Source organism: Triturus cristatus, chromosome 9 (assembly GCF_964204655.1).
Source record: "Triturus cristatus chromosome 9, aTriCri1.1, whole genome shotgun sequence".
NCBI lineage: Eukaryota > Metazoa > Chordata > Amphibia > Caudata > Salamandridae > Triturus > Triturus cristatus.
This window is the reverse complement of record NC_140592.1, coordinates 231,041,568-231,068,629: the sequence shown is the minus strand read 5'-3', so window position 1 is coordinate 231,068,629 and position 27,062 is coordinate 231,041,568. Positions and strand designations below refer to the sequence as shown.

Below are 27,062 nucleotides of genomic sequence, written 5' to 3'. Positions count from 1 at the left end.
CACCCTGGGCTAAAATTAATCCTTTTTTGCTGCAGTCCCACAGGATCAGTTCCGCTGTATTCGGCCCCGGGGACCCCATCCCTTGTGGCCGATTCATTAATGTTGAGGGGTTGTGCACAGCCCCCTCCCCGAGCTGCGCTTGGGCTCGGGTACCTTATACCTCGTGCATGATTTATCAAATATGGGGAGGACCCACATTGTCCCCCTCCCTGAGCCCTTCTTGGCGCCACCCTTAGGGCCAAAATGTTCCTAAAAGGGGAGCGAGCCCCCCCCCCACTCCGGGCCGCTCCCTGAGCCTTCTATGGTCCCGGGGACCCCATGCCCTAGGGCCAGCTCACTTGCTCTGTCTTGGGAGCCCACCCTGGGACACAGCAGTTTCCCTGCTTTGCACTGGTGCGACCAGGGAAACGTGTTTGCTCTTGTTTCGCGGGAGCATTTTCAAAACTCCTGACAAAAGGGAGCAAATACAAAGTCTGCTCCCAGTGGATGGGAGCTTTGAATCAGTTTCGGGCAGGGAAACAGATTGGAGGAGGCTGGATCAGTATATAGTATTCACCTATGGTGAGTCACTGTGCACTGAGTCCAGGCAACCCTTAGTAATAGTGTTTAGGTCCCTGAAAAGCAAAGCTCTCAAGGGGTAGCTGTGGAGAGTAGCTAAGGCTTATCTAGGAGGCTGTAAAGTAGTTGCATGTACCACTATGTTGGTCAGTAAGCTTTTCACACAAGAAAGAACCACGCAAGGTGGGTAGAAATTCTTTATATTTATTACTAAACACTAGACATTAACTTAGTATTTCTCCTACCCGGAAATATAAATTATACACTATGAATACTTGGAAAAGAGGTAAGTAGCATAGCAAAACGCATAGGATCCAACCGGGGGGCCTAACCATATACTAAAATAGTGAGATGCGAGGGGAGTACCAAAACGGAACTAGTACCCAAGGTTGGAGGATCCCAAGGGAAGCAAAGAACCACCCAAGGTAAGTAGCCAGGGATCCCAAGGCTCCCGGCTGTGAGTGGTTACACTGTAACCACTCGCAGCCGAGTAGACAACACAGGGTAAGTTGCAGTTGGAGATTTAGAGTTCTAGGATACCTCCCAAAGGATCCTAAAGGAACCACTTGGATCAAGGAAGGTTGGAGAGTCACCCCACCCGTGGATACCCAGAAAATACAGATACCTACACCAGGGAGCCCGGGTGTATAGGGGAGAAGTTGTGTCGGAAAGCTTCGTAGATGGCAATGGAGGATCGTTGAAGTAGAGCAGCTACAGCGTCTCCTGGACCAGGCCGGTGGAACCAGGATGAAGAATCCAGATGAGAAGAACCTGAAAGCAGAGGGGACAGAGTCTGAACCACCCGGAGGTGACCAGGAGGCACAGGAGCACAATACCAGCTCTAGTTGGAGGTTCTTGATGTAACACGGAGTAGAGGAAACAGCAGCTGTGGAGACCATGCGACTTTCTCGGAGCCCAGGAGCCTTTCACAAGCTGTCCCATGCTGGTCAATGAGTGCAGGAAGGTCAGTGGCTGGTAGGACCACCCACAGGCCTTTGGAAACGCAAACAACGGTTCGTGGGAGAAGATGCTTAGTTGCAGACCAGCAAGGTCTGTGGAACTTACCCAGTAGCGGTAAATCAGGGCCAGCCCTCAGTACGCAGGAGAGCCAACAGGAATCGATGGATCCTCTTGAGGACCCTCTGGCAGCAGGCACAGGAGGTTGCAAGGAAGCCCCAGCAGCACACATGAGATCAAGGCCCATGAGGCAAAGGATGCAGGGAGGATGAACTGCTTGGAGCTGCGCTGTGCTGAAGGCAGGGGCTACTTGGAGCTTGAAGATCTTTGGTGGAAGGAGCCAACAAGCCTTGGTAACACCAAACAGTCGCGGTACACAGGGCGGCCTTCTACATTGGCTGGAGAGGTATTACAGTCTCCCCACTTGCAGGGAAGACTGATCAGGCTTCTAGAGAACCAATAAATAACCACCTGTGTTGCAGAGCCAGGAAATGTTTGTGAGACAACAGGATCAAGAAACCGGTTGTGGACGTCGAGTTGCCTCCAGATGCAGGAAAGTCACTCCTTCAGTTCAAGGGAGATTCCTTCAGGCTAGGATGCAGGCTGAGTCCTTGGTGACTCAGAGGATGCATGGCCACATAGTTGCAGATCTTTGGAGAAGTACAGGGATGAAGATGCAGAAGGATTCTCCCCACCTTGAGCAGTCTTGTTGTGGTTCCTGGCTTGAATAACAGCAGAGTTCCAGTGTCCACAAGCAGAAGAGTCTTTGAACAATCTTCAGTGACAGGCAGACAGCTCCAGAAGTTGTTGTCGGGGCGAATCTAAGGACCCACCCCCAAGGGAGCCCTTAAGTAACTCTAAAAAGGGGAAGGACTTCTTCTGTGGTGAACCACCTATCAGAGGGGGTCAGGGACGCTATTCAGCTGTCGTAGCCAGTTAGATGCTCCCAGGGGCCAAGATGCTACATGGCAGAATCAAGTGGCCACCTGGAGGAGCTCTGGGCACCTCCCTAGGGAGGAGCAGGACAGGGGGGTGTTCACTTCCCTGCCCTTTGTGTAGTTTTGCACCAGAGCGGGAGCCAATGGCTCCTGAACTGGGCAAAACTGGCTTATGCATGGAGGGCACCAAATGTGCCCTTCAATGCAGTCTGCTGGCACTCGGAAGTGCCCCCACCATACCTAATTCTTTTTTCAGCTTCCCCTGCTCCATGAAGATCATCAGCAAGGTGGCAGAACACTGTCTAGGGTCACCAGCAGTGCGGGCTGGCAGTCAGACTATGCAAAGGCTACACAGGTAGGTATTGAGGGGTCCTCTAAGGATCCCCCCAGTACATGGTTGTGATCGTGGGTTGTAGGCGGACTGGAAAAGCAGGCAAGGAGGCCGGATATAGTGGGCAATATTGACTTTTTATTGTACACAAGTCAGGTAGTATGGAAACGAAGGGGTCCCAGAAAGGTCTCAAGTCGGGAGAAGGACGGCACTCCGAGTCGGGTTCTTCCTCTTTTCCCGTCTTTGTGGGGCTCCAGGACCTTTGGTTCTTTGACGTCGACTTCGGTACCCGGCACCCGGCGGGGACGATTCCTCGGAGGGCAGTAAGAGAGAAAAAAGGAGCCGTTAGTCCTACTGGGATTCGTTGGTAGAAACCGTAACCATAACCAGGGGTGAGGAAAGCGAAGACATGACCGTGAGGGCAAAGGGGAGAGAAGGGAGACGGAGCGGGACTGGCACAGGGGAAAAAGGGGTGCTCGGAATGGGGCGTGGGGGACGATATTTACAAAGTGCACGGTGCTGTATATGATGTAGACGGGACCTGTCTGGTGAAAAGTAAGTGCCTAAGGGAGAGGGACATTTACATGGGAATTTACACTATTTACACAGAGCACCTAGCGTGCTAGAAAGATGGTAACTGGTACTCACGCGCTCCGCCGTAACTCTCCTCCGAGTTACGGCCACTCTTCAGCCACCTCCGTAGGAGTCCACCACTCTTCGGACCACTCTTCGGTTTCTCCGCCACCGCCTTCACCGTTCTCCGCACCGCCAGTCGAAACCTCCTGCCACGATACTCCGACGCCGGCTGACTCCTTCCTTCCGTCTTTTCTCTGGCTAGCCGGCAGTATGGAGGAGAGACTTCCGGGGTCACGGGGCAGTCCTTCCGGTCCGCTGTCGTTTTGGATTGGCTCCTGTAATAAAGAGAGGGGCGGGGTCTCCGTTGTCACGGACGCGGTAGATCGTTTTCCGTAGGCTGTACCCTGGAAGGGAGAACATTGGAGGGGGAACAATCCAGGGGGGGGGGGGGACGGGTTTTGGGTGATCAGGGACTACCTCACATTCTCTTTCCCTAGCTGTCTTTCTTGTACGGGTTGTGGACATTGGGTAGCGGGAGAGGTAGTCCGCATTACCTTGGTTCGCTCCTTTACGATGTACAGTGGTGAAGCGATAGGGTTGAAGGGCCAGGAACCAGCGGAGGACCCGATCGTTATGTCCTTTGTTCCGAGCCATCCATTCTAGAGGGGCATGATCCGTGAATAGGGTGAAGTCCCTTCCTTCCAGATAGTAGCGGAGGCTTTCCACGGCCCACTTGATTGCTAGAGCCTCTTTTTCTACAACCGCATAGTTCTTTTCTCGTGGAAATAATTTGCGGCTGAGGTAGAGGATAGGCTTCTCGTTCCCAAACGGGTCTCTTTGGGACAACACCGCCCCTAGTCCCTGTTCGGAGGCGTCTGTCTGGAGGAGGAAGGGTTGGGCATAATCAGGGCTGATTAATACGGGGCTAGAGGTCAGGGCATTTTTCAGGTCGGTATAAGCATTCCACAAATCAGGGGTTGGGTTCTGAAGGAAGGTTTCTGTTTTTATGGACTTCTTTAACAAATCGGTAAGCGGCGCTGCTCTTTGGGAAAAGTTTGGTACAAACCTCCGATAATAACCGAGGAGACCCAGGAAAGCACGAAGGTCTTTTCTAGTCTGGGGAAAGGGAAGGGAGTGGATGGCTTCAGTTTTCTCTGCTGGGGTCGTATCAGGCCTTCACCCAGGAGATATCCCAAATACTTAACCGTTTGGGCTGCTAGGGTGGTTTTGGCAGGGTTGATGGTGAACCCGTAAGACCCCAGGGAGGTGATGACCTTTTGCAGGTGTTCTAGGTGTTGTGTCCAGCTGTCGCTATAAATGATGATATCGTCCAGATAGGCTCCCGCATACAAGCTGTGGGGCCGCAAGATGTGATTCATTGCTCTTTGGAAGGTGGCAGGGGCGCCATGCAAGCCAAACGGAAGTACTAGAAATTGGTATAACCCCTCAGGGGTGGAAAACGCTGTTTTCTTTCTGTCCTCCTCTCTGAGGGGTATCTGCCAATACCCTTTACAGAGGTCCAGCGTGGAGATATACTGAGCCTTCCCTATACGCTCGACCATCTCGTCGACGCGAGGCAACGGATATGTGTCGAAGGAGGATATCTTGTTGACTTCTCGGAAGTCAATACAGAATCTTACAGACCCGTCCGGTTTGGGTACAAGTACTATCGGGGAATTCCAATCGCTCACCGAGGGTTCTATTATACCCATTTTCAACATCTGCTCAATCTCCCTCTGTATAACCACCCTGCGGGCTTCAGGGATTCTATACGGTCTTTGCCGCACCACCTTCCCAGGTACTGTTCGTATGATGTGTTCGGTGACAGTGGTATGGCCGGGAAAAGACGAAAAAACTGTGCGTAAGGGGTATAGACTATTTGTTAGTTCGAGACGCTGTTGTGATGTTAGTCCAGAGTCTATGCAAGGGGAAAAGGAAAGGGGAGTATGGTTCACCGAGCCAGATAGGGCGAGACAAGGGCCTTCCCATTTTTTCAACAGGTTTATATGGTATATTTGAGTGGTACCGCGTGTGGGATCAAGGTCTAATTCGTAGGTGACGGGGGTTACCTGGCAAAGGACAGCATAAGGACCCTGCCACTGGCCTAAGAGTTTTTGATCGGAGGATGGCATCATCAGGAGAACCTGGTCACCCACGGAGAAGACGCGGTTTTTGGTACCCCTGTCGTATTGCTCCTTCTGTTTTGTTTGGGCGTTCTCTAGATTACGGTGGACTATGTCTCTTATCACAGCTAAGTGTGTTTTTAGATTCTCCATGTATTCGGGGAGGGTCTCGTGCGATCAGGTTCCGCTTCCCAGGCTTCTTGGGCCATATCTAGTAGGGTACGAGGGGGTCGGCCATAGAGCAATTCATAGGGTGAATAACCGGTGCTGCTCTGGGTTTTGCAGCGAATAGCGAACAGGGCCAATGGTAACATGTCCTCCCACCGCTTTGCTTCTAACCCAGTAATTTTTTTAGGGTTTGTTTTAGTGTTGCGTTGTACCTTTCCACAAGACCGTCGGTTTGGGGATGGTATGCTGAGGTTCGGATCTGTTTGATCCCTAGGTGGGAGCAGACTTGTTTCATTAGATTGGAGACAAAAGGGGTGCCCTGGTCGGTTAGGATTTCCCGGGGAAACCCAACCCTAGAAAACACCGAGATGAGAGCTTTGGCGACCTTTTGGGTTGTTGGTTGACGCAACGGTAGGGCTTCATGGAAACGCGTGGCATAGTCACTATGACAAGGGCGTACCTACAGCCGCTACGTGAGGGCAACAAGGGACCTATAATGTCCATCCCTACTCTACTGAACGGGACATCAATAACTGGAAGGGGTTGTAGGGGTACCCTAGGTGGGCGATATCGACTATGCTTTTGACACACCGGACACTCTCTACAATACGTTTTAATGTGTTGGTGTACCCCTGGCCAGTAGAATCGTTCTATGATGGATTGGCTGTTTTTTTCTTCCCCAAAATGACCGCCCAGGAGGTGGTTGTGGGCTAAGAACAGGATCTTCTCTCGAAAAGGGCCAGGGATCAGAAGTTGGGGCTTTTGTTGGGTTCCCCCCTTACGATATAATAACCCGTTCTTCTTGTAGAAATAAGGACCTACGGTAAGGGGATCCTCGTGGTCTAACGCCTTTGCCCATGCTTCCTGTAGGTTAGGGTCTTCTTGCTGTGCCGCCCTGAACTCCCTGTCGGTCTGCCAGGGGTGTTCTTCCGGTACGACTGGAAATACCCCGGTGTACTCTCTTTTCTCCTTTTTCTTTTGGGTTTTGGTTTTCGGGACCTTAGATTCCATCGTAGGGGAGGATGGCCCCTGGGGAAAAGGGGCTTCTTCCCACCAGCGGGTCAGGGAATCGGTGGTGTCCTGCAGAAGTCCTGGTAAGCCAGCATAGTCGCTCCCCAGGATGGCCTGTTCCGGAAGAGCAGGTATCAGACCTACGGTGAGGGTGGTTCCAGAATCCTTGGGGTGTTGTACTTGCACTCGGGTGGTGGGGTAACTTTTCGTGTCGCCGTGAACACATTGAATGGCGACTGTGCCTGACGGGGAAGGAACCGGGTTAGGCAAGACCTGAGGCCTAAGAACGCTTTGTCGACACCCGGTGTCTGCCAGAGCCATCAGTGTTTGTCCCTCAATGGTCACCGGACAAAGGAAGGGTGGTGGCGCAGTACCCGGGACTGAGCACACATAGTTTCGGGCCAGGCCAACCTCCCAACCTCCATTGGTTCTTCCTTATGGGGGCAAACCCGAGCGATATGTCCAAACCCACCACAACTGTGACATTGGGGCCCGGGGTTGATAGGCCTCGGTAGCACAGGGACAGGAGGCAGAGGGACTGATTCCGGTCTTCTTGGGAAGGGAGGACGGTGAGCACGTGGCCCTGTTGCGGGGTGGGCCTTAGGGGGATGATCCTCCTTGCCTCGTTGCAGGTCCTGAGCTCGACTGTAGGCGCTGGCTATTTCTACTGCGACTTCCAGGGTAAGACGGGCATGTTGTCTTACCCACCTTTGCGTGCTAGGATATAAAGACATCAAAAACTGTTCAAGATAGATTTTCTCGAGGATTTCCTCTTTGGTGGCCGTATCCGGTCTCAGCCATCGGTTGGTTAAGTCTTTGATTCGAAACGACAGGGCTCTGGGGGTTTCTTGGGGTCCTTCCTTGATCTGACGTAACTTTACACGATAGGTTTCATCATCAATGCCCAGTCGTTCGAGGATGCATTTCTTGATATCCACATAAGGAGTGGTACCCTGTATGTTTGCCTGTTGATATGCGGCCTGCAAGTCACCGGTCAACAAGGGACCCAAGTAGTGGCCCCAACGGTCGTTAGGCCACGAGGCAGCTTGTGCTAGTCTTTCGAAGTTGGTAAAGAAGAAGTCGGGGTCCTCTCCTGGCACGTACTTTTGTAGGACGACAGAGGGCAAGGAGGTTGTTGGTCTCTGGTGTTCCAGAACGGTTGTCAGTTTCCCCATGGCTTGTTCGTGGGTGTCCCCCTGTCCTTTCAAGACATCGTGGAGTTGTCCCCGATCGGTTTCGGCGGTCTTTAAGAATCGCTCCATTAACTGCCCCAATTGTTCTTGGGAATCGGCCATCCTCTTCATCACGGCCTCCATGCTTCCAGGTGATCCCACTTCTGACACCAAATGTGATCGTGGGTTGTAGGCGGACTGGAAAAGCAGGCAAGGAGGCCGGATATAGTGGGCAATATTGACTTTTTATTGTACACAAGTCAGGTAGTATAGAAACGAAGGGGTCCCAGAAAGGTCTCAAGTCGGGAGAAGGACGGCACTACGAGTCGGGTCCTTCCTCTTTTCCCGTCTTTGTGGGGCACCAGGACCTTTGGTTCGTTGACGTCGACTTCGGTACCCGGCACCCGGCGGGGACGATTCCTCGGAGGGCAGTAAGAGAGAAAAAAGGAGCCGTTAGTCCTACTGGGATTCGTTGGTAGAAACCGTAACCATAACCAGGGGTGAGGAAAGCGAAGAAATGACCGTGAGGGCAAAGGGGAGAGAAGGGAGACGGAGCGGGACTGGCACAGGGGAAAAAGGGGTGCTCGGAATGGGGCGTGGGGGACGATATTTACAAAGTGCACGGTGCTGTATATGATGTAGACGGGACCTGTCTGGTGAAAAGTAAGTGCCTAAGGGAGAGGGACATTTACACGGGAATTTACACTATTTACACAGAGCACCTAGCGTGCTAGAAAGATGGTAACTGGTACTCACGCGCTCCGCCGAGTTACGGCCGCTCTTCAGCCACCTCTGTAGGAGTCCACCACTCTTCGGACCACTCTTCGGTTTCTCCGCCACCGCCTTCACCGTTCTCCGCACCGCCAGTCGAAACCTCCTGCCACGATACTCCGACGCCGGCTGACTCCTTCCTTCCGTCTTTTCTCTGGCTAGCCGGCAGTATGGAGGAGGGACTTCCGGGGTCACGGGGCAGTCCTTCCGGTCCGCTGTCGTTTTGGATTGGCTCCTGTAATAAAGAGAGGGGCGGGGTCTCCGTTGTCACGGACGCGGTAGATCGTTTTCCGTAGGCTGTACCCTGGAAGGGAGAACATTGGAGGGGGAACAATCCAGGGGGGGGGGGGACACGGGTTTTGGGTGATCGGGGACTACCTCACAATGGTATCATGCAAACTAACACTGGAATTTGTGTAGTTGCATGATTTCAACATGTTTGATGTTAAACATAACCAGGTGCGGGGCAGCCACTGGATAGTAGACATCTCTATTTGCCAGTATCAACTAAATACCTTATAATGGCTGCCCCACACTTACAAAGCCCAGAAAATGGAGTCCAGGGATTGTAGGGGCTCCTCTGCGTGTGCATAGGTACCCACACACTTAGAACCATGCACCCTGTCCTTGGACTGAAGGGTCTACCTTAGGAGTGACTTATAGTTTTTAAGTGCAGTGACCGGGATATAAGGAAACCTTATATCTGAAGTGAATGGTGCATGCACCCTGTCAGGCAGACTGCAAAAGCAGCTCTGCAGACACAGGGTGGCACAATACTTGCTGCAGCCCATAGGAGACCCCTGGTATACCAATGCCCTGGGTACCTCAGTACCATATACTAGGGACTTATAATGGTACCCCAATATGCCAATTTTGGGGTTTACAAAGTACTTACCAGTAAATGTAGAGGAGAGCGCACTGTCACTGGGGTCCTGCTTAGCAGAAACCCAGTGAAATACAGTCAAAACTCACTGAACCATGCAAAAAGTGGGGGTATCTGTGCCAGAAAGATCCTACTTTCCTACACAGATCAACAGATTGCTTCCGCCCGATGGAGCCTCATAAATACCTGCTCCATGCGGGTGGGAGCAATGCCGACTCCGCAGCAGCAGGGTTCCTGGAGCTCCCTTACATGGCCCCCTAAATGTGTGTATATCATATTAAACTCAGGCCCTCGTGGATCATGTCTCCGCACCAGAATAGGCTTGAGGAGGGCAGCCAAGTGGTCACACTCCCCTTTAATTTAATTAGTGCCCCCTCTTGTAAATTTAAAGAAACGACCGTGGGGAATGGGGTCCCCAGGGCCTAATTAGGCTTGGGAGGGTGGTCCACGTGGCCCCCCAATCCTTTTTAAAAAAAGCCCTGGGGTTGTGGCTCCTAGGGCCTAATGAGGCTCAGGAGGGCAATGTGGCCCCCCCTACCTTTCAACATAGTTAAGGACCAGGGAATGGGGTACCAATGGCCTAATGAGGCTCTGGGAAGGGGGGCCGTATCATGTCATAGAACAATCATGAGTAATGTAATATGTGAGGTCATAAGCAGTGCACGGTGGAGGCACAAGTTATAGTTAGCTCTGCTAACTATAACTGGTGTATTTCTTTATTTTTTCTTTTCCAAAACGTTAATGATGTTAGTGTCATATTCACTTAAGTATAACATTATTTTAACTTTTGGTTTTTGCAGTGAATTCCTAAGATTTTGTTTAAGCAAAAACATACCTTTTTTTATCACACCTAACTATAACGTTATTTTTTTATTTTTTTATTTTTTATTTTCAGTCACTATAATTAGATAGATAGATAGATAGATAGACAAAGTCAGGGGTTTTACTTACTTTAATTTTGCTTACCTTGTGTGGAAAAGGCATATGAGTGGCAAAGGCATGCATGGTAAAGGCACTGCGTGGTAAAGGATGGTGATAAAAGCATGCGTGGTAAAGCCATTGATTTTAAAGTCAACAGACCCTTGGGTGAGAAAACCTCCTTTCAAGATAAATCAAGGGCCTATGCCTTGAGATCTCACTGAGAGTACTGTATAGATCCTGAGGGGATAGCCTAAGGTAACCATGGTGGCAAGATATAGCGTTCTAGAGATGATGAGGTCAAATGACTTCACAATAAATCATGTTGAGCGTCAGAATGTTATCAACAGGTAAGGGCTGTAGTATGTGAGAGATTACACCGTAGGTCCATTCTTCAGAGCGTGGCAAAAGGCTGAGATCAGAATGGATTTAAAAGAAGAATGTACATGGTTTACCCAGTCAAATACAAGTGGAAACCACTGGAAATATTCCTCTTCCCATTTAAGTGAGATTTCATCTTGTGACTAGGCCTAACATCCATTGTTTGGTCTAATTGCTGACCAGTTAGGATCCAGGCTAATTTGTTGCTCGGGGAGGGTCATTACTCATAAGAGAAAGGATCTATTTAACAGATGGATTTTATCATTGTTCTTCCTTTGGGGGTGCGGGAAGGGGTTGTCTGTGCCGTGTGCTTTGGAAAGAGAATTGTGGATCATGTTCTCTGTTTTTTACTCCATCCTTTCCACCAGCTCATGTTCCAGCCAGATCTGCAGATTACTCATATGTACTCCGGAGAAGGAGAGGAAGTGCAGTTATCCACCGGAATTTACCCCACTGGAAACGTTGAGGACTGGCTGTTTGAGGTTGAGAGGGTAATGAAGGCAAGTGTGAGGGAGTACATTGAGCGCTCTATCAAGGTGTACACACAGGTGAGTCCTTTAACCCAACCCTTAGTACTCTACTTTCCTGTTCTGTGCTTCTTTCGTAATTCAGCCACATGTGGTCTATGGTGTCCTGGCATACAGGGTAGTTGGGAGCTATGTCGTAGGACTCAGCCATTCTTGCCTTTCAATTACGTTGGGAAAGCTTAATATGCGACTGACTCTGCCCCAGCCCTACCGACCTACCAGAGTCACTAGCCGGTCTAGAACCTTGCAGTTTTTTTATGGGCCAGTTCAGTTCTTCTCATGCGGTCATTCTACCCATCACTTGCTTCTTTCCTTCTTTCTTTCTTTCTTTTTTCTTTCTTCTTTCTTTCTTTTTTCTTTCTTTTTTCTTTCTTTTCTTTCTTTCACCTAGAAGTGAAACTTTTACATCTGTCGAATGACTCCCTTTTCGCCTCCCCTAACTGCGAAGGAGCTAGTTAGAGGAAAGAATGTGCACACATAACTGACCTCGGTTGCACACCTGTTTCTATCCGAATTAATGACTTGCATGTGTTCCCATTCTGGCGTCTGCAGCCAAGGTTTGTTTTCCCCTGAAGCTATGTTACTTTAGCTGCATTCGTATAGCGCACAGACTGCCAAAAGTATGGCCTCTTAGCGATGATGGTCGCCGTGGTTGTCTTCCACGCACTGCTGAGATTTCTATCACAAACCGTAGTCCGAGTTGTGTTTTGATTATATGTGTCGGTGTTGTATTGTTGAAATCTCTGATTTAATTAATTGTGGGTGTGTGATTTTGGTGTCGTAAAGATGTGGCTAGTGGGCTTTACTGTTGCTTGTACGTCTTAGGTTGGTACTTTGTCAGTTGCCCTGCTGTTAAAGAAAGTCTAACAATGGTGTTGCTTGCTTTATGGAAGGTTTAAGCTATGTTGGACTCCCATCTGGTATACGTTAAATAGTGTTTTTAATGTCTGTAATACGATGGTCGTTCTATTGTGTTCTTGTGTTTACGAGGCCGATGTCCTCATAGTAGTTGGTCACTTGATGTCTTAACGTCATAAATTAGGCAATTCAACCTGGAAATTAAGATGGCGTTCATCCCGTTCTGTTTCTTGCCCTGAAATGCGCCCTCAGGACAGCAGTGGGTGTGGTGGACACTGGAAGGTCTAATGTAGTGTTCCAACTCCACTCCTTGAATATTTTGGGAAAAAGCAACTTTTCTCCAAATATTCCAGGAGGCTTACTTACTATTCTAACTCCAGTCCTCGAATATTTGGGGAAAGAGCAACTTTCCTCCAAATATTCCAGGAGGCTTATTTACTATTCTAACTCCAGTCCTCGAATATTTGGGGAAAAAGCAACTTTCTTCCTAGTATTCCAGGAGGCCTATTTACTATTCTAACTCCAGTCCTAGAATATTTGGGGAAAGAGCAACTTTCCTCCAAATATTCCAGGAGGCTTATTTACTATTCTAACTCCAGTCCTCGAATATTTGGGGAAAAAGCAACTTTCTTCCTAGTATTCCAGGAGGCCTATTTACTATTCTAACTCCAGTCCTAGAATATTTGGGGAAAGAGCAACTTTCCTCCAAATATTCCAGGAGGCTTATTTACTATTCTAACTCGAGTCTTAGAATATTTGGGGGGAAAGTTATAAATTCCCCAAATATTTTTTTGGAAAGGTTGGAAAATAGCAATTCTGAATTGGAAAAAGTGCTGCCCTGAGGGCGATGCTCAGGGCAAAAACCTAGGAATACCTCCCACCTTTCACAGATTCCGTTTGCAATATTAAGGGTTTTCTATTGTATTTGGCTAATAATTGTTTTGGGCTGAGGCCGGGCCACCAATGACGAGATAATGCTCACATGAAAAGCTATTTTATTGTTGTGGTAATGTCAGCTACAAAAATAAGCATCGACAATTTCTTTTATGGGGCAAACCATACACTGTTATTCAGGAAAAAAACTGCCTCCAGAAACCTGCCATTCTTTTTGTTTAGCGTTCAGAAGGATTTTAATTTGCATCAAGTGCTTTTCCTCCCGTCTGTTACATCTGCATTCGACCCCTGATCCTGAAAGAACCCCCCACAAATTGGATCTTACATAGGCCCACCAATTTTATTATTAAACCTTTCGGTCCTGATTTAGAGCAGGCGGGCGCCCCGCCATCTGTCAAGGCAGCAGGGGGGCTTTATATCCACCATCCTGACGGAATACCACCTCTTGAATTTATTGATCACTGTTGGCCAAGGGATGATCTTAGTACCCTCAGAGGAACCGCTGTCATGGGGGTTCCTCTGAAGGTACCAAACGTTTGGTGGATGGCTGCCGTCTGTTTTGACAGACATCCACCAATTGTTTTTCCCCCAAAAAATATTCTCCCTAAGTGGGAGTTTATTTTGAAAAACAAAACATTAATGACCCCCTACACTCATGGAATTTTTTCTCTGGGTGTGGGAGCCATTGTTTTTAATTTACTTTTAGTGACGGATAGATTGTAGCTCAAAATAGGGTGCATGGATTGATTGCCTTATTCTAATGGCCAGCACTCCATCAGGCTGTCGAAGTAGGCTTTCCGCTGACTGAGCCAACAGGGGTGTTGCCAGTGGAAAGCTTATAGTGCACTCAGCTCTAAATAGGGCAGGTGGATTCAGGATTTGGCGGACAGCATACTCCATAACGTTTGTGATGGAGTGCCCTGTCCACCCAATTCTAATTCGAGTCCTCGTTTTTTAGGCCTTCATATCCTCTGAAAGGGTTCTTTATCAGCTTCAGTGCCCCTGACCCACGCTTCGGTACGAAGCCGAGATTGTTCTCAAAATAGTGCAAATGTGTTCAGAAATGTGCAGTATCAGTAGGTGTTGCATCCAGAAATGTATCCACTGTACAGTACAGTAAGTGTCAATTCAGGACTGGTGTACTTCCAGTGGTATCTTCCACTTTATACAGTCTGTACTACTAACACATTTACAATGCCACAGTCATTCTGCAAGCATCAAATAGTCATGGTACAGTTTTCAGATCACTTGCTCGGTATGGCCAAACCCTTTATATAAATTTTTCTGATTAGTATCTACAAGTTGCCTCCACCCCATTTGGATTTCTGAACTCTTTGAAATCCGCCCACGAGTCTGAAGGATGAGTGTGGATGCAGGCACTCACTAAGTATCAGTCTTTCACCATAGTTTTCCATTAGTTTCCTTTCTATAGTACCCCTTCCCCCTTCTGCCAGACTGCCCGTTCAACTTTTTCTTCAAAGGTAAAGAGAAAAAAACAGTACAGTATGGAGCTTCAACAGGCACATCAGGGGCTGCTCTTATGAAATCTTTGTGCTGCACAAAGATCTTTTCATATCCAGAAGAGGGGATATGAAGCCTCATGACTTAGAATAAAGGGTGCTTAAGGACGCAGAGTACAAACGTCACTACTAGGCGTAACATTGCTTTATTGTGGATACGCACACACATGCATTTTTTTTTATTTTTACGAGCTGAACAAGAAACATAGCAGAGAATGGGGGACCAAATACAATATTTAACAAAAAATATAAATATGAAAGCACAGTCAATAGCAAAACGAAATATAATACAGTGACCCAGAAAGAGACCATTTGTTTAACCAAAATACAGAATTTTCCCTTGCAGAAATGGAAGAGAAAAAAAAGAGAAGAATAAACCTTCATATACTAAATAATAAAAAATAAGTGGAGGGAAGCGCCAAAACAAAAAAGGAAAAAATAACGAAAATGTGCCTAAGCAGACATGTCCTGTAGAGCAGCTATATTGACCAACCAGCCCCAATCGGGGTCCCAAATCCAAATGAGCTTTTTTCTGCAGGAATCATTTTCAGTTAAAACCATCTCCAGTCTACTCATGCTCAAGAATTCACAACACCAAAACCATGGATCGGGAGACTCACTAGAAAGCCAAAATCGTGCCAGGACCAGTCTTGCTTTCAAGATAGAAAAGAAGTATAAGCCCTATAGATAAGAAGGAATAACTGGTGAATGACCCAACATAATCAATTTCGGATCCACTATCCCTTCTAAGTTTGAAATAGCATAGAGCTTACTGAAGACAAATTCTCAATAAAAATGCAGTGCGGAGCAAGATCCAAAAACATGACCCGCATTAGGTGCTGCCGATCCACAATGGTAACACTGGTTGTCTGGTAGAAGCTTCATTACAAACAGACAATGAGGGGTATAATACCAATCAATGATACATTTCAGGTGATGTACCTTAATATGAGATACATTCTAGGCTAGGTGAAACAGCACATTACTGCGCCTAAGGTCCACAACCCTTACTTCAGTGTTTTACTTCAGTGTTTTACTTCAGTGTTAAGGAGAGAGCTCCATTTATCTCCCCGCAGCTGGAATGGGTCAACCATATTATTCTGTGATGATTGATAAATCACCTTGTAGACCAGCTCAATGTTTCTCTTTAGAGGAGCATTCCGTATATGATCCAAACTGCGAAGATCTTCAACCTTAAGACTACAGATAAAATGCCTCATCTGAAGGTACCCAAAGAAGACAATGGATGGGAAAGAGAACTGTTGTCGTATGCTCAAAAATGAAGAGAAAACGTCTGTTTCAAATAACTGTCCTAAAATAAGTAGGTAGCCCCTTTTCCCTGGCACCTCTGAAGCCCTCATGAACAGAGTAGGGGAAATTGGGATTGTAGGTCCGATACGTAAGCTGATTGAATTGGGTAATGCCTGAAACAACCCGCTTATATGCGTTCCAGATGAGATGAAAGACTCTTAGAGTCTTGAAGCGGGTTTGCTTAAAGTATACGGTATCCACAATCCCTACTCTTCTGAAATCTTTGTGCTGCACAAAAATCTTTTTGTATCCCCCTTATGTACAGAAGCCTCATGACTTTGAATAGAGGGTGCCTAAGGACTCCAAGTACAAATGTCACTATTAGGAGTAACATTACTTTCTTGCGGACACGCATTTATTTCTAAAGCAAATCTGAAAATTTAATTTGCTGCCAGTTAGGATTGTGCTTCTAATAGTGACCAACTGATTTTTTTTTTTTTTTTTTAGAATTCTTGGATAATAAAAACAGCCCACTGGACTCTGCTGATATACTTTGTAGCCATGGTGATAATATGGATTCCAATTAGCACTAACTTTCTATTTTTATTTTATTTCTGACTCACTACCCCTGTCATGGACAAACATCATGCCCTTATTTGGAAACCACAGTCTCAACTGCTCGAATAAATCAGTGGGTTAATGCTCTAACTGCAGCCATCTCTTTGTAACCTGCAGCATATATAAGTTACAGGTTTCAATATCGATATGGCCAGCACATCATTTCATATATTTTGAGGCAGGTAAAAGCAATATCATTGAGATGACAACACTGTAAGATGATTTAGTCTTGGATGTGATGATAAACAGAGGTTCTTAATTAGGATCACCATGACTGTTAAGCACCTGTCATGTTTTGTTTTCCGTAGTGATCTGCCTTGACGCTTAGCGAATGTGACATTATGGAGATCACTTCCCGCATTGAATCATTCAGTTATTGGTGTCTTCAGAAATCAAATTATATGTTGCTATACCTTTGGCTCAGTTGCCAAAGATTTCTGATCTCTTTTGCCTTTCATTGAATTCAACGTTTTGATGAGGAATTAAGGACAAAGGAAGTCTTTCTGATGGCTACTTCTATGTGCCCATATTACTCACCTGTTAAATGTCCTCCAGGCACCAGACTGGATGTGAGAACTTGAAATGGATCTCCTGCATCGATAGGTGTGCCTCGGCTCATCTCAGCTCCAGGAAGATGTTGATGCAAACTAAGCTTCTTTTTAAGCAGCAGGTTCATCCTTTATATAGCATCCAGGAAGAGCAGCTTATTGCGATTAAGGAATTCTTCAAAAGATATGTCTTTTCAGTTTCTTACAGAACTGTAAAAGAGATGGAGTTTGGATATGAGGCGCAGACAAGGCTTGATTTCTTTTCTTCTCTTTTTGAATTTCTGGGTCTCTTACCTGGAAATATCACTGCTGCTGATGACTGCTTGTGCTGTGTTACCAAAGCTAATGGGTGGTGCATAGCGCTATGTTCAGATTTTTCAAAATTATGTTTTGCCTGCTAATTGTATCCTTAAATGTGGTCACAAGTTTCCGAAAGCCCATTCATTTCAAAGTCCAATGTTAGTTGCAAATTATCTTAATAATTAATAAAATATGAATCTCTTGCATTAGAGATATATAAGTATGGAATGTGAGGTCTTACCCTTCAAGACATACTCAATGTTATTGTTCCTGTTCTGCTGACACACTCACTGATATGCAACGGTAAAGGCTTGACGTGCCTAAGAAGTCCCTATAGACAGCGTGACACGGAGCCAGGATTTACACAGCCACCATCCTGTACTCACCCTCACTCTTCTCCTTTCACTGACTCCCCTTTGAAATCTCATACAAACAGCACATCTGTTTACAGTCACCACCCAAGCAATAAGCTGATGCTAGCATTTCATATCCCAAAGACCCTGCCATTATTGCACCTTTATCATTTGTCTTGCTGAGCTTGTTTCCATGAAAATCCCTCATTATCTGCTAGAGCATTACTGCCTGGCCCCTTTGTATTTATAACCACATTATATTTTTTCATACTTTGCTTACTGTTTGTCATGGTCTTTGCTTTTCAGACTCCTCGTACGGAGTGGGTCCTTATATGGCCTGGTCAAGTCACAATTGCTGGATGCCAGACTTTCTGGACCAAGGAAGTGTCTGATGCCTTAGATGCTGGAGACCTTTCCACCCGCCTCTTCCCACAGCTTAGTGCTCAGGTAAAATGTATTCACAGTAATGGATAAATGTATATTCCTATGTGCATAATAATTAAATTTTTACTTCATAGTCAGAAACAGAAAAGAATATTCTTTGATTTAAGATTTGGTCACAAAATGCAGGTTCTATACCAGCGGAGACGTTTTTTCCATATTACTTGAGAAAATACATGTTTGCAGAATTGGCTGTAAGTATCCAGCCTTTCAGCATTATCACTCTCTCCATGTTTAGCAAACGGGTTGTACATATTTGTGGTGCGGTAATGTTCCTTACATCATAACTTGGTACCCATTCCGTTGTATGTGCTTCTAGGCTATTGATATGTAGCAAAGACACAGGGTGAAGAGGAAGAAGCTCATATGTCGTACCTACAGTCGTGGTGCCTATGGTTGGTCCTAGGAGGCCAGAAAGTTGATAGAGCACAATACATCCTCTCTACTTTAGTTAGCTCGGCTTGGCATGGGAATCTGGCACTATCTCCTGCTGCTGCCCCTTTCTTTGACCCAAGGCTCTGGGCCTAATAAATTCCTCATGTTGTATGTCTCTACTATTATGCTTACGAGAAAGGAAAGGGGCAGTGGTGTCACCAATCTTGGAGGTGTACACTCTGCAATCAAGAAGCAGCAGCAGCATCCAGTAATCTGTGTGTGCTCAGAAGTCATCTCATGAATGCTGAAACTTCAGGGCCTACAAAAATGAAGGCATGGCTGCCAGAACAAGGGGGAAGCTGGGGATAGTGTCAGAAGTTGACTTGAACTTGAAACAGAGGGATGCACTCCTGCAAGGTAATGTAGTAACGTAAGTAAGATGGTAGGTGGTGTAATGGGGTGGGTCCTCCTGAGTATGAGGAATAGATAAGCAATCGAAAAAGCACTGTCCTCTTGGAAAGAGGGGCGTCTCCCACATGCACTCAAAGAAATATGTACAATCCTTAACCTGCTTTTGATGACGTTTTTCACAAAACGTTTTCTAAAATTAGTTCTTTATTTTTCATTCGTATTTTGGTGTGGTCATAAAGTTTTTACCAAGGTTCGTTAATATTACATCATAATAACTGTTGACGTTGACCAAACAATTGTTTATACCCAATGCATTTCGGGCATGAATGCCCTTCGTCAGGGGCTGTACAGTGAGCTTCGCTCAGTTTCGTGTGGGCAGGAGACCCACTGTAAGCCGGTTGTAGAAAGTGCAGGCTTATACAAAAAATTCCATGCAAGCGCGAACGTGAGGTGCTCCGGTGTGTTTAGATGCTGACAGCATCTAAACACACCAGAGCCCCTCGCGGTTTGTGAAAAACTTCATCAAAAGCAGGTTAAGGATTGTACATATTTCTTTGAGTGCATGTGGGAGACGCCCCTCTTTCCTAGAGGACAGCGCCTTTTCGATAGTGTCAGAAGAACATCAAGGTTGGGGCCTCATAACTTTCATCATCTTGGGTGCATATCCCTGCTCGTAGATTAAACCTCAAAAGCTTCCTTAAATCCTGTTAGCTACAACTTTTCCATTGATTCACTCCGGTGCTATGGCCCCAAGTCCATTTATTGCTTTTTTGTAGTGTCCACTTCCCCAGGCAAGGTTCCCCGCTTATGGGCACGTTTGGCTTGACACTGCAGTTTCCTCATTTTCGTGTGTCGGGTAATGCTCGCTCGAAGTCGAGGAAACGGCCCAGTTCCCACTCCTGGGGCTGTTCCTGAGACAGATCATCCCTATCTGAGAGGTCATGAGGACATCAAGGTGCTGCCTAGTCTCTCTTCTCGTCCCCTTCTGCAGCTGATCTCAGGTCTGCGAGCAACCTCACAACAGATTGAGACATTTAAGGATGCCATACTATGCCTCTTAGGCACCCTACCAGCGCCCTGTGGTGCACCTTCTGGCCCCATATACCTGCAGAGCTCCCCAGTCTGGTTACCACAGGCAGGTCCTCCCTCTGTGCCTTCTGTGCCTCCTAAACCCACTTCGGGTTCATCTCTGACTTCTGAGCCAACTTCACACCAGGCACCACAATACATACTGTTTCCTGCTGCATCTAAGCCAGCCTCAGTGCCAAAGAAAAACATGGATCTCATAATTCTGTCCATCTCCTTACCAAATCTGTCTCGATGTTGACAAACGTTTTGCTCCAGCACAGTTCTGATGCACCCGAACCCAATACACTCTGACTCTGATAAAACAGTGCCTTTGCCTAGGTGTTTCCCTCCAGTGCTCCAACAACTGTTTGAATCTGACTCTGGTCAGAGCCAACCAGCTTTTGGTGATGATGGTGTTGATGCATTCCTCAACAACCGCCTGCACTTTCACCAGACAGACAGACACCTATGCTCAGTTTCACTCATACTCACACAAATATCCCTCAATAGCAGAACAGGTTGTTTGTTCTCATACATCGCACCAACAACATGGAACGGCCTCCCACAGCACATCAGAGCCTCCTCTTCACTGATTGAGTACCGCAAGAAGCTGAAGACCTGGCACTTCAAATTACTCTGGCGGGACACTTACCTCCACACCTGCTCAAGCACGTGGATGCCCTCATGAGTGATTAATGTGCTCTACCCATAGACATTACATAACGTGGTGATGGTGGGTATACATTATCTCCTCAATATGATGATGACAAATTTTATCCTGACCTACAAGAGGGCTGTCAGCAGGACACATCTCCATGACTCAGGCTGGATACATCTCCTGGCCCTTCCACGGAAAAACCTTAAACGGAAGAGTCAGCTTTATTCGCTGTGATTATTAGACATGTGACTGAAGATTTGCAGTTGCCTTCTATTGAGGTAAACACCAACATCCTCATGGAAGTGTTACAACCCAGACAAACCTCATCTGAACCTCTACTGCCAAACAGCAAAGCCCCAACTGCCACCCTCATGGGCACTTGGGCTAACCTTGTTTCCGCACAAGCTGGGAATAGACCGGTGGCACGTCATCAAAGAACCACTCCAGGTGACCCTGCCGTTCTGCCACAGCACTCTCCTGCTTTGAGCCGGATAATACAGACATTCACTTAACTGGGTTAACTCCAATTCCTTTCCTACAACCCCTTCTAGAAGGAGAGTGAAAAATAATTGAGAGATTTGGGAAAAGGATGTTATCTTCATGTAGCCTCGCCCTCAGGTCAGTCAGTGCCAGCAGTTTGTTGCGACGGTACTCCCATGCATTATGAGAGATGGTTGCTGTGATTTTGCCAGCAATCCCAGAAGAATTTCACACCAGCTAAGCACAGACATGCAAGATGGTAGGATGCAATCTGTCATACGGTCATGCCTGGACATGACTGACTGTTTAGACAGAGCAGTCTGCACTAGCGTGGTGCTCTGCCGCCATGTATGGATGAGATCCACAGGCTTTTCAGACAAACTTCAAGCTTTGCTTAGGACGAGTTTTGTTATTTTGGTGAGAAATACGTCTTTGCTCTTGAGCACTTCAAGGAGAGTAGAGTCACTGCCCGCTCCCTTGGTCCCTCCACACCAGCAAGGCAGTATTCAGAACAATTTTGCCCCTTTCGAGGCATCGCTTGCATGCAGCACCAAGTCCCTCCAACTAAATAACAGGCACTCCAGCCCTGCCGGGATCAGGCTGGAGATCCAGAAGACTGGCTGTTCAAGGCAGGCTCATCTGCTGAACTCCAACCGAACAAGGCTTCTACTACTGTGCTGGCACACAGAGTGCCTGTCCTGGATATTTTTCAGACTGCTACGTGGGCATCAGTTCTCACGTTTACAATGCATTATTGCCTTGACAGCCAGGCCCTAAGGGAACTACATTTTGGCCATTCGGACTTGCAGGACTTTTTGGTCTCAGTTATTCCCCAGACTCACCACTGAGGGAGGTACTGCATTGATATCTATTCTTAAGGTAAGGAGTCTGCAGTTAGAAGTATCCATCAGAATAACTTTGGTAAAGCTCTTTTGGTCGCTACTCTTTCTAACCACAGATTCCTCCCTTCCTTTTTCTGTTCCATCTAAAACAGGTCTCAAATTAGAGATCTGCACACTGGCACAAGCAGTTGTTTGGGCTTCATGTCCGAGTGTATGGGTGGAGTCCAGTAAGAAACTGAAGTGAGTGCGCTTTGGTGGTTCCTATATGCGGCTCCAGCTGCCACTTCTGGGGTGCAGTGGAGTCGATGGGAAGCTGCCCAACACCACCTCCTGCGCACAGGGGCAATGCTGAAAAGTCTTCTGGATCCAGTCTGGCACCTGGGGAAATTCTAAAGGTGAGGAATCTGTACTTTCATAGTGTATTCCCAATAAACAACAAAAGAGTGAAGCCAAAAAGTAAAGGGGTATCAACATGATTCACTCATGTTCTTTAAAAGAGCCCTCACTCACCAACCTAGTTGGTGACATGCTTGTCCGGGCACAAACTAGGTGCCACATGGGCGGCAGACTTTGGAGTGCGTGTGACTATAAGTCACCGCCCCCTGCCAGGACCCATGATGTAAAACTTCCCTACATCTAACAGTCTTTACGCATTCAGAAGTCCTGAAGGCATCAGTTGCGAACCGTGAGTAACTCGGTTCCCATTGCGGCCACTGGTTAGGGTGCTCCTTAGCGAGTGTATACCGCCATGGTCCCTGGTCCTGAAGAAAGCCTTGCGATTAGTACTTGAAGGCTGAAACATGTAGACCTCACTTTTACTTAGGATGTGACTGATCAATTTACTCAGTCGCAACATCCACCGCACATTACACATTTTAATCTAGCCTTACTATCCCACCATTAAAATTCTTTTGGAATAGTAAAGACTATTTTATCCCGTTTTTGCACCATCACTTATCATAAAACAAAAAATCCTGCTCTGCTGTAGTCAGGCGTCGTAGCACACCGGAGAGGCACTCGGCCTCTCTGGTGGGAGCCCAATGATGAAGCATGTCACCAACTAGGTTGGTGAGTGAGGGCTCTTTTAAAGAACATGAGTGACTCCTGTTGATAGCCCTTTACTTTTTGGCTTCACTCTTTTGTTGTTTATTGAGTATTCCCTGGGAGAACAAGAGTGGGTGCTACAATTTCCCTCTCTCTCCTGTTGTTTATATATATTCATAGTGTATCCTCCAGAAAGAGCATCATGAAAGGTAAGTAACTTGTTCTTTATAGGCTTTGGTATCTCCACCAAGTGTCCCATGATGATATTAGACCAATATATGACCAAGCATTTAGCCCCACAGAGTTTGACTACTATTTCAGAGGTATGTGATGGGACTCCCTTTGCTATATCAGTTTGAATGTCAAGTCTGCTGGCTTACAGTTTAGTCACTGGTGCCCCAGTAGCTCAGTGGATGAATGAACAACGTAGCTTTGCCCTAAAGCTTTAGTCATTATTTCAAACTACTGATGATATTTGGCAAGCTACCTTCCTGGCGCAACCCACGCTCAAGCCGAACAGGACTTGACGCCACCTTGAGTTTGCGCCAAGGTAAAGCTGAAGCTTGTTACCTGACTTTTGCGGCTAAACACCCACCAGTGGACCCCTGACTGAGTAGTATTCCACTTCAACCACTGGTTTTGTATACCATTATTTTTCTATTTGCCTGCAACACAGTGCCTTTATCACTTACACCTTAGTACACTTTTCACAAGGGCCTGAAGAAAGCTACCACACCTCTTAGGAGGGTACCAAACTGAAATATGTTGACATACTTTTTCATTCTATGACAGGTTGAATTCCATCCTGTCATAGCCTGGTTTTAATCCTGGCCCTGGGGCACCCTCATAAGGTCTGTTGCGCACTCTAGAGTTAGTTTTAGCTCAAACTGCTCTTCTTTTTTGCACTCCTCACCCCACCCTGCTCACCTACAGGTTTAGTAGACCTCTTTACCAAAGAAAACATCCCTGAGCTCCTCTCTCTCAAAGAGGGTGTTGTAGCTTGCATTATGACTAGTCTGATAATGCGAGGAGGTTACCTTATGATGAAGCATGCCACCTTCAGGTGGGTGGGGGAAACCGTCCTTTAAAAGGGACATCCCCTTAGCACTCTTCCATTTGACAGAACCAGGAGTCTCATTTGTGTTGTTGGTTTAATGCACTGGCATGACCAGTCCTTCAGGTATATGACAGTTGTATTGATTGTATCATGTGGTATTAAAGTTTGCATTATCAGCTGCTCTGCTCTTCATATCGACCTCAACAACCTGCTTTTGTTCGCATATTTGATTGAATGGCTCTCTGAATCTGCTTCTTGTTTTTACAGTTGAGTGACCTGGTGGCCCTGGTGCGTGGTAAACTGTCTAGAATGCAGAGAACGGTCCTCTCTGCTCTGATCGTGATTGAAGTCCATGCCAAGGATGTTGCTGCTAAGCTTGTTGATGAAAAAGTGACCAGTGTAAATGATTTTGAGTGGATCTCTCAGCTCAGGTATAGAATAAACCTATTAATTATGATTCGCAAAATACCACTCTTTTATTCCCCCTCAAATTTGGTAAGGATGTTTGCTAGATGATATGTTTTAGAACTACTGTGTTTTTTTTTTTTTTTTTTTTGTTTTCCAAAACCTTTATTGTTCCATCGAAGAGTACACTGCTATTCAGCCAACAACCCGGAGGCAGGCAGCTAGTTTGCGAGGCGGAACTCCGCCCAAGCATTTGAGGTCGTAAATTCGAACAGCAATACAACATTTTGCAATGGACCAAACAAAACAAAACTAACAGAGAGCCCGAGTCGAAAGGAAGCAAACAATGAATAATCGAAATGTCATAATCACCTTCACGCTGCGCCCATAGCCCGCCCAGGCAACTCAATCGACTGACAACCCCCCAAAGAATACGAGCCCCAAACCCCAGATCACTTATGTCAGGCGGATCACCACGTACAGCGCACCACAGTCAAACTCCAACCTCGCCACGTCACCAAAGCCACAATCAGACCGCCTAGTCAACTTCCAACGCTGTCGTGCTAGCCAACCAATCCACCAGTGGCTGCAATATATCTACAGGCCGCGAGCGCTGTGGCAGCTGGTCCCAGTATGAGGTCAGCTGCTCCCTACAGTACACCGCCGATCTTATCCAGGCCGCCACTTTCGGCGGCATCGACTTCTTCCAGTGTAGCGCTACTTGACGCTTAGCAAGTAATAGTAAAAGGGCCACAAGCCTACGTGAGGCCTTAGGCACATTTCTAACGAATCCCAAGAGGGCCACAAGTGGGTCCGGCTCCAGTTCCACCCCCACAATCTGCCCCACGGTATTGAAGACTGCAATCCAGAAGTCGCGTATGGGACCACACACCCATACAAGGTGATAGAACGCGGCCTCCTTCTCACCGCATCTCCAACAGTTCGCATCAGACCGCAGTCCCATCCTACACAGTTGCATGGGCGTACGGTAAGTCCGGTGCAGATAGTTGAAGTGTACCAACCGCAGCCTATAATTAGGGGATAGGTTTTCAAGTTGGGAGCAACAGTACTCCCACTGTTTCTCGGTAATAGATATACCCGCTTCATGTTCCCACGAGGATCTAGAGTCAGTGTGCACAACCGGAGCTGTGTTTTGAGTAGCTCTATAGATACGTGTGATCAGTTTGCGCGCGGAGGAATTCGAGAGTACGTCCTCCAGGGCCGCAAGCGTCGGCGGAGCATCTGGAAACATAGGGTACCTGCCCTTGCATTCGGACCGCAGTTGATAGTAGAGAAGAAGCTCCGAGGCCGTCGGTTCCGACGCTGCCGCCATATCCCGCAATGCAAGGAAGGTATCGTCTGGGTACAAGTCTCCCGCCACCTTCAGGCCGGAGGCCTGCGCCCGCCGCACCACCGCCGCGTCCGTCAATGGCCCCAGTAGTGGATTATCCGCAAGGGTCATGCTTGGCGCATATAAAGCATCAACGCCCGCACGTTTGGCAATGCTTGACCAGGCCCAGCGGACCATTTCAACAGTGTCAATGTCATCCCGGGAGCGTCTGTATCTGTGATACACCGCTGCACGAAGGGGGCAGGGGGCCGCAACGTCCATCTCGATAGCCACGTGCGGCTGGTAAGGGATCGGGTGCTGCCAGAAGTGCAGGTATTGGGCCTGAGCACTGTACGCATATAGCTCCATGTCCGGGGCCGCGAGGCCTCCCTGACGGAAGGGAAGTGTGAGGAGGTTCCAGGCCACTCTGGGCTGCTTACCCGCCCAGACCAGTTCAAGCAAGGCGGAGCGAAGCCGACGGAAGAACGACCTAGTGAGTGGCAGGGGGATGTTAACGAATAAGTAAAGAAACTTAGGAACGACCACCATTTTAGCAATTGCTATGCGGCCCATCAGTGATAGCGGCAGCGCCTTACAGCGCCTCACCTTACACTCCAGCCACTCCACGGCCACACCAAAATTGGCCAGCCATATGTCCTGCACCGATCGGCTAAAGCGTACGCCCAGGTATTTAATCTCATCAGTGACCCAGTCAATCGGGAATTCCGTATGGCATTGACTCGTACCGTCCGTCAGCGGGAACATCGCCGACTTCGACCAGTTGATATCGATACCTGTGAGGCCACTGTATCTTGTCACCTCGCGCATCAGTGGGTCAAAGTTGTCCGATGGATTCATCATATATATGGATATGTCGTCGGCGTACATAGACACCAACAGGCCACGCGATGTGAAGCCAATACTGCGATGAGTGTGATGTTGGCGCAAACGAGCCGCCAGCGGCTCCGTCGCAATGGCGAACAGCAATGGCGACAAGGGGCAGCCCTGACGAGTCCCTCTGGTTATGGGGATCGGGGCAGACGTCTGACCATTGACCCGCACCCTAGCCGTCGGGTGATTATAGAGTATTCCAATACGCCTGGCAAAGGAGGGGCTGAAACCCATGCGAGTGAATAACGCCCGTAGGAATTTCCACTCTAATGAGTCGAACGCCTTAGTGGCGTCAAGCAATGCGGCCGCGGCTTGTACCTTGGGATCCAAATAATGCAGGAGCCCAAACAGCACTCTGAGATTGTGGGAAGTGGACCTCCCCATTACAAAGCCCGACTGATCGG

General features: G+C 47.6%; 1 protein-coding gene across 1 annotated transcript in view; it reads left to right on the top strand.

Moving 5' to 3' along the window:
• The window catches only part of DNAH1 (dynein axonemal heavy chain 1), a 1,256,292-nt gene that overhangs the window by 555,270 nt on the left and 673,960 nt on the right, over nucleotides 1-27,062 (top strand). The window contains exons 25-27 of the mRNA XM_085624793.1: nucleotides 11,156-11,335; nucleotides 17,963-18,103; nucleotides 24,300-24,463. Coding sequence (XP_085480919.1) covers nucleotides 11,156-11,335; nucleotides 17,963-18,103; nucleotides 24,300-24,463 — 485 coding nt within the window. The remainder of the gene's footprint in view (nucleotides 1-11,155; nucleotides 11,336-17,962; nucleotides 18,104-24,299; nucleotides 24,464-27,062) is intronic.